General features: G+C 39.1%; 1 protein-coding gene across 4 annotated transcripts in view; it reads right to left on the bottom strand.

Moving 5' to 3' along the window:
* Positions 1 to 1,613: 1,613 nt before the first annotated feature.
* The window catches only part of RNGTT (RNA guanylyltransferase and 5'-phosphatase), a 193,317-nt gene continuing 176,514 nt past the window's right edge, over positions 1,614 to 18,416 (bottom strand). For 3 of the 4 annotated variants that reach the window (XM_056343113.1, XM_056343115.1, XM_056343114.1), the window contains 2 exons: positions 7,220 to 7,343; positions 1,614 to 4,453 (listed from right to left, as the gene is read on the bottom strand). In XM_056343113.1, coding sequence (XP_056199088.1) covers positions 4,290 to 4,453; positions 7,220 to 7,343 — 288 coding nt within the window. In that variant the 3' untranslated portion in view covers positions 1,614 to 4,289. Of the gene's footprint in view, positions 4,454 to 7,219; positions 7,344 to 18,416 lie in introns of those variants that run through there. The other variant, XM_056343116.1, reaches the window with a different exon arrangement.

The following is an 18,416-nucleotide window of genomic DNA, read 5'->3' as shown; positions in this document are numbered from 1 at the left end:
TTACAGGGACAGGACTGCCCTATTCATCCGTCTCAAGGCTGGTATCATACTGGGATGAGCATACAGGCTTGGAGTGGAGCACTGCCCTGAAGGAACGTGAGCAGAGGGTCAGTCACGGGGCGCATCTGATGGTGGGACAACTCGAACAGAGGAAGGCAAGCTTGAGGAGCTATGCAGTAAGCACAGATCACAGAAATCTGACGCTGGAAACAAAGGGATACAGATGAAATCTAAACCCTGCAGGCTTTGTCAGCCTTGGAATGGGCAGCAGCCCCCAGGCAAGGCGAGAGGAAACCTTGTGCCATTCCATAGGAGGGTGGAAGTGATCTGGCTGTTTAGGGCATTTCAGTCAAAAGTTACTCTCATGTGAGTTAACAGAACTGCTTGGATTGGATTAGAGTAGAGATCCAAAGGAAAGGAATATAACCTATGGAAAATAAATAGCTCTTGACCAACTAATGAGCATGAGATTATAAATTTATTTGACCACTGCAAGAATTTTGATGCTATGAAATTTACCCTCGATAAAAATAGTTAACAATGTGCTAATAACACAGGTGATAACATAAAATGATACACGTTGTATTGACTGAAAAAGAACTGAGTGGAAACTGAAGTGGTAGGTATCTGCAGGAGAGATGCACAGGAACAAACCGGACTTCTGCTCTCATTCTCTCTGTTGACTACAGACGTATCCTAGGAAATCAGCTTGCTGTGCCAGTGCCTTTCTGAATACTCTGAGGTCGTAAGATAAAATTATGCATTACATCTTATGCAAGTATAAAGTCATACCTCTCAGATGCAAAAACCAGGAGCTGTTATTCTGAGGAGTGGAAATCCTATAAGATCACCCCAGCGAACAAGCAAGCCAACACGAACTACACACACAGTGTGATGTGCTGGCCTGGCACATCAACCTGCTTCCTTAATGCATACAGAGGGGAGTACGGAGTAGGGGTTAGAGAAGTTACCACACCTCCCCAGATATGCTCAAATGCCAGATTTGGTCTGGCATTCACACTCAAACACAAGAAAACCAGAAATGGTTGAGAGAAGTACCACAAGAATTGCACATGTAACAAGAACATATCAGCAGTGGATGTAGGATCTCAATTAAAGAGAAATGTGAAAAATCAAGACTGGCCTTTTAGCTCCTGAAAGATGCGCTCTAGACAGTTGCAACCTGAAAACCAAACTGCCCTATGACAAGTCCAGGAGTTGGTCCAAGTAGGCGGGCTACCACGTTTAGGGTCATGCTGGATGATGAAGTGGCAGGGAAGACCCACGCAGACCTCTTGCACAACTTTTCATGCAACTGCACCTAACACTGAATGGATAAGCTACATAACATTAGCCTGTCATAAAATACGTACTTCAGGTACCACTGGGTTTCCTTCTGATTCGAACTGCAGGAAGAGCAACTTAAAAACGGCATAATGGATCATGGCCACCATGGGCTGGGGGGCTCCCACCTGAGAGAAAAGCCACTGACCTCTGAAAAACATGGATAATTTTCTTGTAGCACTGAACAGCAGTAACACCACAGTATCCTTGTGCTTGCACTGGTACCAGGAAAGTACAGGCACCAAAAGTAAATACAACCTTAGAAAAAGTATTTTAAACCACTGACTTTATTAAAATACTTAATACACTGTTTGAGAGGAATGTACTTACATTTTCTGGAAACTCCACTGAAACCAGATTTTAATTAGATATTTAACAAATGACAAGACAGCGGATGAATTCATGCTGTACACCGAAGACTAGACAAGTTAGGGGGGGGTTAATCATTATTATTTTCCTGGCACAGACTCTTCTTTGCTTCTTAGCTTCCATCTCTTGAATATCTAGTAGCAGAGAAAGGAGGTGTGCATTTCTCACAGCATCAAACCCATCTGGTCCAAGCGAAAATTCATTTGTTTTCATCAGATTCTTCATTCAACCCTTCCCCAGTAGCTTTCTTTTCCAGAAAAGCAAAGGTGATTGACCACTCTAAAAAGCTACAGGTCATAGTGCAAGAAGAGTTTGACAATCAAATGTGAATTTGGAGCTCTAAACCTTCGCAGAGTCATTACTCTTCCAAAATATCAATTTCAAGCTCAGAGTGGAAAAAAAGACAGTGTCAAAATACAAGGGCCACAACACATTCATGGACTTGGTGGAATGCACATGGAAGACAGCCTGCAGTGCTGCAGCTCTGAAGTAGAAGGTAAACCAGAAGCTAGGTCTTGTTGAAATACAAGATGCAAGGGCTAGGAAGGAGAAAGATGGAAATAACCTGGACACATCCTTAAAAGAACGAAATGTCCTAACCTCATGGAGAAGGCTGTAATCATCATACACATTGCAACTGCCACAGAACCATGAAGATCAGTGACAAAGTGTATGCTACGACAATCTCAATGACAAGTATAGTCTGGGGGAAATTATTCATACTGAGTGAAAAAATAATTAACTGTGTGTTTCAATGCAAGATACACAGAGGCTGCATAGGTTTTCACATCAAATTCATAAGGCTCTTTTTAGGAGATAATTTTGCAACCTTGCATAGGTGATATTATACCTTTTCTATAGATAATACGCAGAAACTATGTACAGTTGAAAAAAAGAACTTTGATGAATGCATTTTTTTTCCCATCAAGTTTAACCACAGTATAAAAAGTAACTTACAGAACTCCTTCAGTTCTCTAAAACACATATGGAATATCCCAGAAAGAGATGCTAGGAACGCCATCTAAATGATGCCGTGTGCATTTATACAACAGGTTGATACAACTAAAGAAGCCACCACAAAGCATAGTCGTAAAGTTTCCATACAGAAAAAAAAATAATGCAGGAGTTCATTTTGCTTACAAACATTAAAACTTATTTAAACAGAAATGCATTTTAGTTACAACAACAAATTAATGAGCTTCACTAATCAGATTGCTGAATGAACGGATGACTCGCACGCTAAGTAAACTATAGAAAGAGCCAATTTGATCCCTGCTTGATAAATGTACGGTAAACTTTAAAATCTGCATTTGGTTTCCAATTAATCCTAGCTCAGAACAACTCCTCCCTTAGATAACCAGAACGCAGTTTCTCAGAACTAATACGAACATCTGCCAGCGCCCTACAACAAAAGCCATCAGGGCATTCATGCACTTCTTCATTTGGCATGAAAGCAAGCCAGCCAGAGGATGGGCACGGTGCCACGGGACAGCCGACCCCACCTTCGGAAATGAGCACCCTGTTCCCTGGGACTCATCCACCCCCCCTAAGTGGCTTGGTTTTGCCCTGCAATCACCTAAACCAGGAGAACTCCTTTCTGACGTGGCTCTCCTCCACTGAAACTACCTCCTCTTTCACACAGGAGTTGCCTGGCGTGCCTTTTGCCATTTTGTGCCTGGACCTAAGACATCATCATTTCCACTGCTTATTACTCTTGCATATCACAGTGATGTGTACTTTTTAGTAATATTTACAATTGTATCACTGTGGAGAACTAAGCCCTGTACTAGAAACAGTCTCTTAACAGAGACCTTTAATACTAAGGATTTGGTGTATTCCTTATCTACAGATAAACTTAAAAAGGCAAAGCTAAAATCAGCCCACTATACATTTGTTGTGTTAGGTTCAAACGGGAGAGGGGGGGGAACAACAAACACGCAGCACATTTCCTTTCGAAAGGATGCTATTTACAATAAAGATTCATTTTTTTTAGTATTTCAACAACAAAAAGCCAGCTTATTTTGAAATTAGTGAAATCTAAGGCGGCTTAGTTTTTAACCAACACAAAGCACAAACAACATTGCTGTTTTCTTTTAAACACAAGTCTCAAAAATGCAGGGAAACTACGATCAGTTATACTATGGGTGACAAATCACAACCAGTTGAAGAACAATAATAAAAAACCCCTTCTGTTTTTTTTTAAACACAGCCTCTAAAAAGTACAGCATCCCAATGTTTTCTCAGTTCCAGATTGCTGACATTATAAATTAAAGGTGAAAAGAGATCCATATATAAACAAGGCAGCTTTCCATTGACTTCATTGTACTGTTCTTGTCTAAACCTTTGGAAATTTCACCTTCAAATACCATAAGGTAAGGCTGAATTTATCAGTTAGAAAACAATGTCCATTCATATGTGGAATCTGAAGGAAAAAAAAACCAAACCCAAACAACAACCCCCAAACTCAAAAAACCACACCCAAGTATTTACAGCAATTCAGATTTCTTCCAGCCTTCACATTTGTGTTTCACCTTCTGCAGAACTGTATAAACACACTATCGGCCGAGACCAAGGCCTTACGTTATGGTACGTGGCCTTTTGGGTGGCGGCGGCGGCATGAGTTCAGTGTCAGGATCGAGGTGGTGTTTCCGTGTCTGTCCTTGAGAAGCTGCCGTACATCTGTCAATGAACTCAAACAACATCTCCTTCGTGACCGGATTCTGGATGCTGTTGCATACAGCTGGGAACAAAGACAATATTCTCAAGTTACTAAATTGATTTGTTGTAGCTGGCACTTCAACCGTTTCACCCCCTCTTTGCAAAGTAAACAATTTGGCTCAAGTATTCAGCCTTAAACGTGGGCCTTCACAAGATGATTGTGTCAGGAGTCAAGTGCCTCTGCTTTGTCCCCCCAGAAAGCAAACCAGTGTAGTGGGCCCCTACCTTGCAGGAATCTCCCTTTTTAAAACAAACAAAAGGCATGTGTGTGTAGGCTTCACAGGGCAACTATAAAAAAGCCAAGAAGTGACACCTTCTTGAGGCAAGCAACAGCAGCAAAGGTCTTGTGAGACACGGCTTTAAAACACTCATAAAATTCAAATAGCTAGAAATGAGATTGGCTAACATTAAAAACCTCTGCATTAAGATAACCTTTTTCTTCATCACTAAGTACTATAATTATCATAAACCCACAATGCACAGTACTTTTTTTTTTAACCCATATACCTTCACGTGGCAGAAAGACTTGACACCAAGCAGGCTACATGTCAAGCACACCAGACCGTATGATGGAGGAAGGGCCGTAGGTGCTGCATGGTGGCCAAGGCATGCATGTACAATCCAATACACTTGGATTACTTAACATGACTCCCCGAGTCATAGTTTCTAAGTAATAGCCCACAGGATTTTATGGAACAAATAAAAAAGCTTACTTCTGTTAAAACAAATGAAATATTTTTAATACTTTTCCTATAAAACTTTATACTCCTCTAATTTAATCCTTCTGAGACACTTAGGGAGGAGGGAAAGCATAAAGAACAAGAAATTAAGGAGGAATCCTATGACTATCTTGGAAGAAAGTACAAAATTATTAGAGGATAATTTATAGCATGTAAGGATTGGCCACACTATGGATGCAATTTCCATGCGAAACAATCTATTGACCCCCTAGAGTACGAAACAACATTAAGACACTTTAAAATGCACTTGCAATTATAGCATTGTTACAAATAACGACTCTTAAATTAAAACACTCCCTTCTTTCTTGCAGAATTACAGAACCATGCAAAGCATTACTTTCCAATTAATAAACCACCTTCTTAGCACTATTTTTTCATTATCTCACTTTTTGGTGAAAAGGTGCTTTAAAAGTTGCAGCGTATGTGACTTTTGCATTTGGAAACCATTATTATAAGCGGTAGTTTATGAAGGTAATTTGTGCCACAAGGCAGCTGGCATAACTTAGTATCAACTTTTAAGGGCTGTCCTTGCTTTATCATTCAAAAAGCCCTCCTCTTTTCAATTTAAAAGGTATCAAAGTTCTAAAGCAAGACGGAGACAGGTACTTATTTTGTTGTCATTTCAACTATGAGGAAAAATAAATAGTATTTTTCATCAAGAGAAAGCAAATAGAGGAGAAAGGATCTACAGAAGTCTCAAATAAGAAAATACAACTTTTGGAGATAACAGTTTTTCCTACAGGATTTAATTTTCTTTTAATTTTTATTTTTAGGAAGTTCATTATGTTTTGGCAGAAAAAAAGCGCCAGAAATAACACAAGCGCTCTACAAATGCAGAAAATGAAGAGAAAAAGGGCAGCTACATATACTCTTAAGAATGAAGGAAAGAACAACACGCTGCTCCTCAAAGAAGAGAAAACTCCAAGGGAAACCAACTATTGAAACAGTAAGGTAAAACAGAGAAAAGAAATTTAGGTCATGGTGACAAAGAGATGTACTTGTATGACTTTTGTGGCTCATTCCTCTTTCCCAACAGGACTGCTCAGCAACATTTCAGCTACATTCTGTGCTGGTTCCCTAAGGTGCCAACAGATTTATTATCTCCTGGCAAAAATGACCACGTTTTGTTTGTTCAAGAAAATCCACTCACTGCTCAGGCAGAAATACAAGTAGAATGGTTTGGAGAAAATCCGACATCATCTGTACACGCTCTAGTAAATAGTGTGGTCTTAAATATGATTAAACTTCATTTTGGCACTTAACAAAAAGTCAGTATCAACATGACTCTTGTTATTCAGCCTTGCACACTTCTATTCAAACTCTTATACTTCATCTGAAAGTAAACAACATAATTTAATTTACAATACTTGGCAACATGTTTTTTGATAGAAGAACATAAAAGTCTCACAATTCTGTGGGGATATACCCCGCTTTTCATTTGTTTCCCTCTTCATTGTTTGTATGACTATTGTAGAAACTTAAGGTGACACTTCCTCCTATTAATCTTCTAGCCCATCTGCCAAACAACAGTTTCAGCATTTTGAATAGAGGTGAAATTATAACGGATTTTTTGTTCAACAAATGCAACTCACAGTGTGCCAGTTTGCATTACATCCCAACAAGCCAACACGATGCTAGGAACTGATGTTAGTTAGTTAGCTGCCATTGCAATGCTATTATAAATAAAAACTTCCCTGGGTCTCAATTAAAAGGCATGCTGTGCCACTTAAGGTCTCTGAGCAAGCGTTTGCAATTCTACAAAGACTTAGGCACTTGCTTCTGCATTATCCGTCAAATACTGCATCAGAGTCTCCGTTTAACTGACTTCATCAAATGACCCTGAAGCCAAAGGCCAAAGGGTTCATGCTATATAAAAGCTAAACATGACATAAGAATTTGCAAGATGAGGTATTACTGTAATAAGCTAGAGAAGCCAGCACTCAAACTAGAAATGAGAGCACAGAGTGCCTTTCCTCCTTAAATTAGGACAGAGTTAAAAAATTAAAATTTGAGCCTGAAAAACTTTTAAAGCAATTTATTCTACTCACCCATGGCAGTGCTGTAGGCATTTGGAAAGCTTTTGTCTACTCTCTGTCTCATGAAAACCCAGCTGTTGTTCTCAAACTTGCACTCTATAATTTTATTGTCATACTGCTTCAGTTCTTTTGTCACCTGTTTAAAAAAAAAAATTGTTTGGGATAAACAATTTAATTAACTATTTTTTTTTTCTTTAGGGATAAATAACAGAAGATCAAAAACTGCCCTGCATTTTTCAGCAACATGTTCCATCCTACACAGAAGAACTGCACAGATTACATCTCCGTATATACATATGCTCAGCTACTCAACATTTTAAAAATACTTTTCAAATCTGCTGTCAATATACACCAATTATAATATGCTAAAACATCAGCACCTCTAACAGAGGGGGAAAAAAGTCACTTCTGGCCCAAATGCAAATAGGTTTCCATGGGAATAAACTGCATCCAGTGTAAGCGCTACTGCCAGCCTAAGTGCACGAAATGTATTATCCATGTTTCATCAACCTTCTTTGTTGAAGGTCTCAAAGCCAAATGTCAGATTTCAATACCAGAAAGAGCTTGTGGAAAATCATTTCACTCTTTATATTACTGAGGATTTTTCTTCTCTCTTCTTTAAAAAAAATTATTTTGTCTTTTAAGAATTAAGATTGTAACTCCAAAATAATGCAGGATTTCAAATTGCATATGCTCTATATTTCCTTCAGGCCTCTCTATTGATTCAGAGATTTGTCAGCAGCCAATATCCCGAGCTATCTGTCTATTTGGCAATGCTGTGTCATTTGGAAATGTAGTCTATATGCATTGAACTTCCTAGTTGTTTTGGCTACTTCATCCTATGCATCCTAATCTATGATACAATGCAAAATTCTCACGTAACCATGGTAACCTGAGAACCTTATCTAATGCTTTAACAATTTTACCCATATACTTCATTCTGTTCCAAAGGGCCTCTTCAGAACTATAAAGCTGTATTTAACTGCTAGCTGCGTTTAGTTTGCTATACTTTACCCACAAAAAGCTGTATAAGGTAATACAACACTCTGGATTCATGAGCTTACGCATAAGCATTCTCATAAAAAGGGACTGGTTATTGCAATTCATTAGCATAATTTTTCACCTCTCTCGTCTACTTGCTCCTGAGCAGTGACATGGGAATTTACTACTGTCAGAGGGATGCAGGTTTGAAAAAGGCCATAACTGTCTCGAGACAGCTTAATAGCACATACAGTGGAAAAACCCATGAACCTCTTTTCCATTAATTCCCAGATAAAGGCAATTAATTCACGAAAAGGCCCTGAGTATAGGCTGAGTCCTCCTATACTGCATGGTACAGGATCTATCCTTAATTTGGTAAGCAGAATCCCAACATTTTTCTGTGTATTTACCCTGAATACTTGTGCTCATTCCCAGATAGGGAGTCCTGGGATTTTACTTCTTGAATGAACATGGCACTGTAAAACCATTTTGTTAAACCCGCTTACAACTGAGACCTAGGACAGGCCTGCAGGACGCTGCGGGACTGACAGAGTTAGAGTCAGGTTTCTATGTCACACATTATTCCTTCACCCATTCCATCTCCTGCAAAGAGCTTTTTTCCTAAATTCGTTTAATCCTTAAGTGAAGTTTGCATCTGCTGATTATCACTTGGGTGAAATCAACCAATTGCCCAGACAAGCAATCTTTTCCTTTGCAGCATGCTCTGCGCAGCACATCACTACTCTCCATCCACGCTGAAAATCTATATACAGTCCAGATGTTTGACTGCCACACGTTTGTGGGTGCACTTATGTTCCTTTAGGTGTATGCAGGAAAACACAACATCTTTTTCTAACGCATTATGGATACATAAACCCAGGAAGAAAGTCTTGGCTGCGCGGCGCCTTGGGAAGGTATTTTACTTTGAAAACAGCTGCCTAGTGGAAGCAGGGGCAGCAGGGGGTATGACCACATGTCTGATGATCTGCCAAAGCAGGGAAATGTTAGAAGGATCACCTGCTAGAGAGGTATAAAACCGCAGGCAATGACTTCAACTAACCAACCATTTCATATGGCTTTCCCATGGTTTATCATTCTTCCAGTGTTCAGATGCTCAGAACAGCAATGAATTAGGTGGCAGCTTTATCTGACTGTGGCAATTAAGCAGCATTATTAACTAGGTAGATACTCACTTGGCCATTCATTAGCAATCTGGAAGACAGATCTTTCCACAAAATATGAACACCTGCCAAAGCATCAATTTCGAATGAATTTTCCCTTTAGAAAACCAGTGATCATAGTCTTTAACAATTGCAGGTTGTAGTAATTATTTCACAAAGGAAGAAATACAGCACCTACTTTTCTCTACGTTAAGTGACCTCAGTCTTGTAAATGTAGTTGTAATATTAACGAAGATTTTAGGAACTGCTGGGCATCTGGTTGAGACTACAACTACTCTGAGCAAAACATACTTTTCAGCATTAAAAATACTCTTCTGTGGCATCTTAGGAGACTTCTAAATGGGCATTGTTTACGCACAGGACTGAACAAGCCCATAGTGATCCTTGTATCCATAATTCACACCTTATATCTACCTATTACTTGCATGCTGCTTTCTGGTATTTCAGCTTCAAAGCCTGACAGGGAAACCGTCAAACTTAACGGTCTTGAATTTCCTTTGGGAATTCATTCTGAGCTGCTTAGAGCAACGCCTTCTCGATTTTCCCTTAGCAGTATGGGGTTCATCTCTCCTTCTCCCCTTTGAAGTATTACAGTCCATAGAGTACCTGAATAATGCACCATCATTTCTCTCCCTGAGAGGTGGCACTTCTAGCTAGTGCTTTATGGGAACAGGAGAAGCATCTGAGGAATGATGGCAGTTCTCAGCCAAAATGTTTATCCTCATCAGCCCCAATGCTTCTGGTAGAGTGTCAATGCTTCTGCCATACTGTTGATAAAATGCCTTGAATCAGCACTCAGCAATTTCAAGACGGAAATTCCCAGCACATTAAGGATCCCATGGAGCCTCCCTTAATTGAATATTTACTCCCTAGCCTTTTTTCGGGTGGCCAGTCCGAATTAGAAGCCCAGAGGATTACCCCTCGGACATGGGGCTGTCAGAGGTGGTGTGCAACAGAACAGTATTCTGGTCTGGGCCGCAGCTGTGTCCCCGGCAAGGACAAACACCAGCCTCTACACTACTTTCCTTTCAAGAGGAGCCAAACTGTTCCTCAGCAGGAACACTTGCTGTTCCTGACTGCATTCGATCTAGTTATCAGGAACCAGCCTACTTGCCCAAAAGAAATCATTTCCCAAAATTATGGATGAGCTTCCTCTTGGAAGCTGATTCACACCGTTACTGCTAGATTGCAAGACGTGATCGGAAAAAAGTGGGCAAAAGCTGCACCCCCATTTCCACAATAGCTCACTATCAGATCAGACTGGACGTAATACAAGCCCATTGCCTACAAATGTCAGATTACATGAAGATGACAGCTATCTTCCCCTCCCTGCTGAGAAAGGCTTCCCACTGTCATCATCATCATCTATTCACTAGGAAAATATTCGGTGGGTAAGCTTATTTCTTCTTCTAAGAATGATGACAGTTCAGGTTTAATTAAAATCCCGTTTTCCAGTCTCCCTCCATCCCCAATGTTCTGAAAGAAATTCAAAATATATTTTAAAAAGTGAAATATCTAAGCCATCTCAAATTATCTCCCCTGGCAGAATAATGGAGCCATTTTGAGATGAATCACAACAGTGTGTTTAAATGAAGCCACATTTTATGCTAATTTAGAGCAAAATGTGAAAAAACAATAGTTGAAAAAGAGGAGAAACCATTTACATTGAATGTCGTTGGCTCCAGTCCCATGAACATGCATGCATTATCTCTGCTGACTACCAGCGGCCAAGGCTTTTCTGTGTATCTCCACAGTGCACTTGATCATCAGACTGGTCCGTCACCCCACCAGCTGCTGAGTCATCGTTCCATTTACCTGAAGCATATGTATTTTATGGGAAGACTTCACTCAAACATTAGTCGTATCACCATTAATCCAAAAATAGAATGAAATTCCTGGGCAAGCCGCTACTTTACGTAAGAGGTACTAACAGTAAGAATTTAGATTTTAACGTTAATATTAAGTTAATATTTCAGAAAGCATGCCTACAATGGACAAGCTTAAGCTTTACAAATGCATATACCTTCGCTATATTCAAGTTCTTTAGAAAGAAAATAGGAGGTAAGCTTTTAGATAAACGGAAACTTGGTTGAAAGAAGCCCCGCATTTCCATATGCATATTTTTTTCAAAGCAACTGAAATTATTTCAGCTCAGTAAATAATACCCTTTACAGAAAGCAGTTTGTAAGCAAAATCTGAACACGTTCTATTTCAAATCCCTTCTCTCTTTAAATGCCTTTTTGTTGCACTTTCCCCTCTATTACCAAACATTTCTAGAAAGAATAGAATTCAAGTCACCTATTTCTCTTGTTTATTCCACAACCCTAGTTATCAGCCTATTTCTAAGATCCCAGAAGAAACAATCATCATAGTAGACGCAGAGAATGTTAACTTCCATGAGAGAACAAATGAGCAAAAGCAGCAGTTGAAATCTTACAGAATTAAGAAGGTCTTTATTTCTAAATACAGAATTAAAAAAAAAGAGCCATAACACACAGGCAAGATAGATTCTAAATTTAATGGCTTTCTATTTTCTAAGAAGACTCTGCCTTTTCTTTTTATAGCTGGCACGTGCAATGAAGGTATTCCTTTTTGATACACTCAAGTACACAAACTGTTTCCTGGCTTTTTAAACACAAGTTCCAACGCCTGGAGGGGAGAAATGCTTAGAGCCTGGAGCCACATAAGGCCTGGAAAGTAGTTCTCCCTCTCTGATGTCATAACTAACTTTTCTCCATTAGGATCCATTCTCACAGCCAAAGCAACCAAACAAGTGACAGCAGCACATCCCAAAACAAACTGTCAGCTGTGTTCACGAGGGAGAAACCTTCTGGTTGCTTCCCAGTCTCCTACGGCAGAAGGACTGGAGCCCACACCCTCTCTAGTCAGCCACCCTGTAAAAATCAAACCACATTTTTCTAAGAACTGTCAACAAAATACGACATTTGCAAGCTCCTTGTCCTGAGGGTACTGGGATACATTCAGCCACAAATGACAGTTTAGGAAATAAAATCTCTCTCTAGCAAAATAGCACATCCCAAATCCTGATTTCTGCATTACTCTCAAATGCTGTGACTGCCCACAACTGTGAAGTACTACAGACTTCAAAACTACGTCTCTCAAGCAATGTGGAATATCCTAGACAACAGAGCGAATTAACCTGCCCACTGGTACCATGTAGTAGTAAGGACATCATCTGAAGCCCAGGGAGAAGCAATGACAACAGTCAGGGAACAAAAAGAACAATTACATGGGAATTGGAGGGAACAAAGAGGGGCCAAGACTTCCTGAAGGAACAGGATGGCGACAGAAAAAACAAAGAAGCAACAGTAACAAAATCAATAGTTTCTGAAGATAGAAAGATAAGCCAAACTCAACATGAGGTATTTTTGAAGACTGAAAGGTGACAAGCAAACTCCAAGGACCTTCAGGTCAAACCAAGGCAACTGAGAGGAAATGAGGTGAGAAACAGGGCTCCCATTTACTTTGAGAATACACCTAAAACAAAGCTTCAAAGTTCATGCTTTTAGTGTACGCCCAGCTTTCCAGAGGAATGTGCATATGGGCAAGGACTGTCCTGGAAAAGCACTCTTACATGCAATTACAGAAGTGGACATGAAGATAAGAAACTCTAACAACCTCAGAACATCCCGGAGAGTCAGTAGCCATGTAGTTATTAGAGCCCCCAACACAGCCCCTAATACGGATCCCAGGTTGTTATTTCAGTGCTTCTTCCTAATTCTTGGCCAGCTTGATCAGATGCTTTTAAAGAACTTTTTTCCCCACTCACATAAAGTATCTCATGTTTTTCACAGTAAAATTTCTCAAAGAGCTATAAAAATTTACAATATGGTTATTAAATGCCTGATCATACCATTAGTGTATACAGGACCACAAATATTAATACTGTCAACAGGCAAAAGTTACTCAGCTAAATACTCCGCTTCACATTTTTGTTCAAACCAAAACAGATTTTGTAATGTAACTTAATATCTATATCTTAATATCTTTCAAGAGATTATTTTATCAAAATGCATAGATTTGTCCAAAGTAAAATAAAACCACTGGTAACCAATTCTGTTGTTACACTAAACATACTGAGTGTTTCCTTCTAAGTAATATATTACCCAACAAATAGTTATCAGCTTGGGTAAACACAATGCGATTGATATGTTTATTTAACAATAAGAAGCCTTCTAAGTGTAACTACACCATTTCTTGTGTATACAGGAAATGGAAATGCTCCAACTTGAATTTCATTCTTGGAAAGGAACATTAAGAAATATAAAAATTTTAACATTTTTGTTCACGCTAAATTAAACGACAATGTTAACACCAAGCACTGGAAAATCACGGAAAAAGCAAAAAAAGAAAAAACCATGTTTTAAAATCACAAGACTGTGGCTTTTTTAAATTGTGGCACTTTTTTTGTTGGTTTTGACTCTCCAGAGTCTAGCACTCACAGTTCATTATTTATTTTTTCTTTTAAAACATACAATATTTTCTCAAAGAATTTCCCATTCTTACATGTAGTAATTTCAAATATGAATAGTGTTTTCTGATGTATAGAATGAGTTGGGAGTCCTGGGATTTTCCTGACAACTGACTGACAGAAAGAGACATCAGAAATAAAAAGCCTTCCTCTTATCAGTGATATTACAAGTTTAATGACTTTCAGTGCCAGCTGGAATTAGATTTCTTAATGTATCCTGGAAGGTCTCCTGTACACCTGACCTCACACCACCATCTGAACTACCTGGAAGAAACCGATGTTTTCCTGAGCCTAGTTTGGGACTCTCAGAGGAACGCTGGTGTCTATGACAAAGCGTATAGCTGGTAACTGCTAAGACCATGATGTGGAAATATATCGGTGTTTGCATAAATGCTTTGCTCTATGATGCATGCACTTCAAGATACTCTTTTTCTATCCTTGCCATTTCACCCCCTTTTGGGCATCGTAACTCAGGCATCTACAGTACTCAGAAGGCAGCTGACCTTCCTGCTAGACTGCCATCTCCACCTAACTCCTGTGGGAACTTTTCAAAACCCTATTTTCTTTTGATCATCATCAAGAGTGCGACACAGAGATCCAAGGGTCCATACACATCCCGAACAGTTAAATGAAACGAAGTAATAATTGATAACCCTTGCCCAGGCATCCTAATCATCACAGGTATGTGGATTAAAGAAAAAAGATCCCTCTGTATACCTCCTGTAGAAACTGAGAAACCGAAGAATTCTGTGCTGAGGACTCATGAACCTGCCAGACTATCACTGCAATAAGTTCTTAAATGGAGTTATATTTAAAAAACAGCTCATGGAATTCTGACCCTCAGCATGTGCTAATGAAAGAGGAAGACACTTCAGTGGATTTGGGAACTGCAGTAAACACCCAGGCAGTAAGACAGCAGTAACGGAGCTCTCAAAGGAAGCATCAGTGTGAACTTACTGTACAAAGGACGTGTGTTTGGTGCAAAAAGAGCTTCACCAACTCATGAATTTCTAGGAGGTTGAGAACAATGCTTCACTGCAAGCACCTGCAGTAACTTTGTAGAGGCCAGAGACAGCCACCTTGGATTTGGCACACCAAGAATAACTGTGCCACTAATAATCCCTGGGGTCAGTACTGAAATTTGAGGGTGTTTGCCAAAGTATTAAAGAAAAACAGGCAGGTGAAAGCGAAGTAGTCAAATGCCACAACAGGCCGCAGAACTGTTCAGCAGATTATGCAAACACAAATAAGCAAAAAAAATCCTTTCAGTGAAGGACAAGGAATCCACAGGAGGTTTCTGAAAGAAGTGCCCCCCCTCCCCAGAATGTAAGCAACCGTACAGGAGGGGAAGACAGAGTAAGGGTATACAGTGCAAGTTGATAGAAAAAGCTGAAATCATAACACAGCTATGATTCCGGGAGGAAACATTGCACCTACAGCCTGACATATTTTGAGGACTGTATTTCTACTTGACATGAGCTAGCTTGTGAAAGCCAGTCTCATTTGTGTTTTATTCACTCAGAGTGCTTTTGCAAAAGGGAGCGAGCCCCAAACTGAGACCGCTGCATGCTAAGACACAAAGATCCAGGAGAAGAGAGTTATGCACCAACAGTAAAGAATATACTTCGAAAACACCACTTAGCTCATTCATAAATTATTAATTTCATAAGGCTTATTATTCTCAGTTTGCAAATGGGGAAACAGAGAGAGATGGTTTGTGGTCACACAACAGGGAAAGCATTTACCCCCCATTAGGTTCTCTCAACCCAATCTTAATTACCCCTCAGGTACTTACACTCATGCTACCAAGAAATCCTGTGACACTGGGCAGATGAGATCTCTTTAATAATTTATCAGTAGAAACCCAAACAAATCTTCCGGAAACAAAGAAATGCTATCACTGTTGTACAACCTTTGGCAATGCTATTTCTATACCTCAAAATAAATGAAAGATAACCTAGGCGACTGTGTCAGAACAGGATGAAGAGTCTTTCTGTCATTTTCTGCCTTTCACTTGTTGATGATGGCTCTCTTGACCAACGTTTGTGTTTATCACACACAGATTTTACAGTGTACTTTCTCATATGATGCTTTTTCATCTTTTCTTTGTGCTCAAGCCGTTGCTACTGTAGGAGTCTAAATTAATCTCATTTTATCTGTACTTCTTACACCCTGCAAGGGGTTCTGTTCCTTGCTGTCACACTGCTGGGGATGGGTTGCAGGGATATTCCCTGGGGCTGGGCTATCAGGAGCTTCCCAGAAGCCTTTCCATGTCATCTGAGGCAAAACTACTTTTATGAGTCAGATTGTATCTGATCGCTATTCATGAGGGCCCTGGATCTACAAACTCTTACCCTTCTGAGTTATATTCCTCCGAGCAGCTTCGTAAGATCAATTAGCCTGCGTTAGTGTTTATCAGGATCAGGCCCTAAACCTAATTCTGGTCCTTGCTTACCTAGCTTCTGAAATGTTCTTAGAAACCATGGCTTTATACTCTTTTAGAAAAATGCCAAATGATACCAGAATAAACAAAAAGAAATTTAAACTAGAATCCAAAGTAGCAGGTAATTGCAAGTGAGTCTTTTAAACCCACTTTTACTTCTAACAACACGCAGCTTTCAAATTACAGCCATTATGAATCATATTCTTTTCTTCTATTTAGATCCCAAACATCCAGTTTTATGCGCTTAAAGTTTTTTTCTCCATAAATCAAAATTCGCCACTGAGAACAACTGTGTTAACACTACAAGGAAATTTGTTTGCCGTGTTAAATTGAGCTTCAAAAACATGAATTGAACATACATTTGTGATCGCAAGTAATGCCTCTTCTTATATCCATTCAAAATGTTTACTTTATTACAGCTTATTATAAATGTACTGTCTAAAATGCAGCAGCATGACTGTTCAATTTCCAGGCCATAATTTTATGATAATCATATGTAATATATTCATGGTGCCTAACAAAGCCCAAAGTGGTTTGTTAGCAGCTCTGCTTTCCCCATGGTTCAAATTTCTTTGCCTCAGAACATTACTGAATAACAACATGAAGAAAGATATAATGAAAATTTTACTTTGTATTCTTCACTGGAGTAGGCAGACAAAGAAACATATAACACTGGAAGCTGCATATGGCATACTGACTTTATCAAATACTAGTATCTAAGTGATATGTAAATTATTAAACATGCTATGCAAGCATTATTAGAAAGGTGGGGGTAGGGAGCAAGATTATAAATTTATAAATGTTTTCAACATCGAGAAATCCTATTAGTACTTGAAAATATTGAGATTGTACAGAGAGAACGTGTGCATACACTGAGACCAGAACTGAGCAAACTTGCTTTTAAATCTCCTATATTTAACATGTGTGTCAGTTTTTGCCTAGGACATATTTACAAAAAGTAGTAAATCTTTCTTCTTCATACTTTCAGAGGCTATTCCTAGTTACGCATGAATCTGATATTAGAATATACCGAGGTTTACGGGACTTGTAGGAAATAAAAATTCAGACAATCCCCATCTGCTTCACTAGGTTGATGACAAACCATTCAGTCAAGACACCTATGAACCAAAGGGTCGAGTCAGAGAGGAGGGCTCAGTCTTGCTCGTCGTAGCATTTACAGGATCTGTGTAATAGGTAGTATTTGTAAAAGAGTGCGCCAGATTTTAAATCACGCAAGTCTCTTACAGCAGAGTGAAATCTTACTATTTAAAGAAAAAATTCAGGGTTTGTGGTTTTTTTTAATTTTAATTTTTACTTTTTAAAATTTATTTTTATTTTTTTATATGTATTTGTATTATATAGAAAAGCAAGAACTCTGAATTTTCAAATACAAGATGACAAAAAAAGTCAAACTACAATGATTAAGACTTTGCCATTTTGAGGGGGCACTCTTACACCTGATTGCTGAGATTGGAGTTCACAACCCTGCTAACTCAACCTTCGTTTTTGTAGCTAATGACATAGGATGAGTTTCAGGTGACTGCCAGAACCACTTAAGTGATGGAGCTGATAAATACCTCAATGAAACACTGCAACAATATAAAACACAAAGCCGTGAAGAGTCAAACAACAACAGCCACCAAATTTATCTACTCAGCAGTGCTATAACAATAAACTAAAGATGTGTTGGGGAAAAAAGCTGCAAATGGCCTATTAGAGATTTTTCATTGTGTTTTTTACCCTTCTAAGATTTCAATTAGAAGGGAAATAATTTTTTTTTTCCATTGCTGATAACACATCACAACAAAAAGATTAATGGCTGCTGACTTAAAGTAGACTTTCAAAAATTAGCCTTGATCAAAGCAACTCCTGCAGTGAAAGTCAGCTGCCCTAACTCACTTCTCAACTGCTTTCATGGCATCGAGCTGGCTTGAACTCCCTCCCCTGCTTGAATAGTTTGCCTTAAACTTCAAAGCCTAACTGTCTTTGAGGCTTAAATCATGGAAAGCTTTTTTCCTCCTTTTTTCAAAAGCAATTAAAGGCGTTCCATATAATTGGATCTATAAACTAAAATCTAAGCATGCAGGTCTTCTTGATCATTGTGGGGTTACA

This window comes from Falco biarmicus, chromosome 6 (assembly GCF_023638135.1).
Source record: "Falco biarmicus isolate bFalBia1 chromosome 6, bFalBia1.pri, whole genome shotgun sequence".
In the NCBI taxonomy this organism is placed as follows: domain Eukaryota; kingdom Metazoa; phylum Chordata; class Aves; order Falconiformes; family Falconidae; genus Falco; species Falco biarmicus.
Note: the sequence above shows the minus strand (reverse complement) of the source record. Positions and strands in the feature narration are given on the sequence as shown.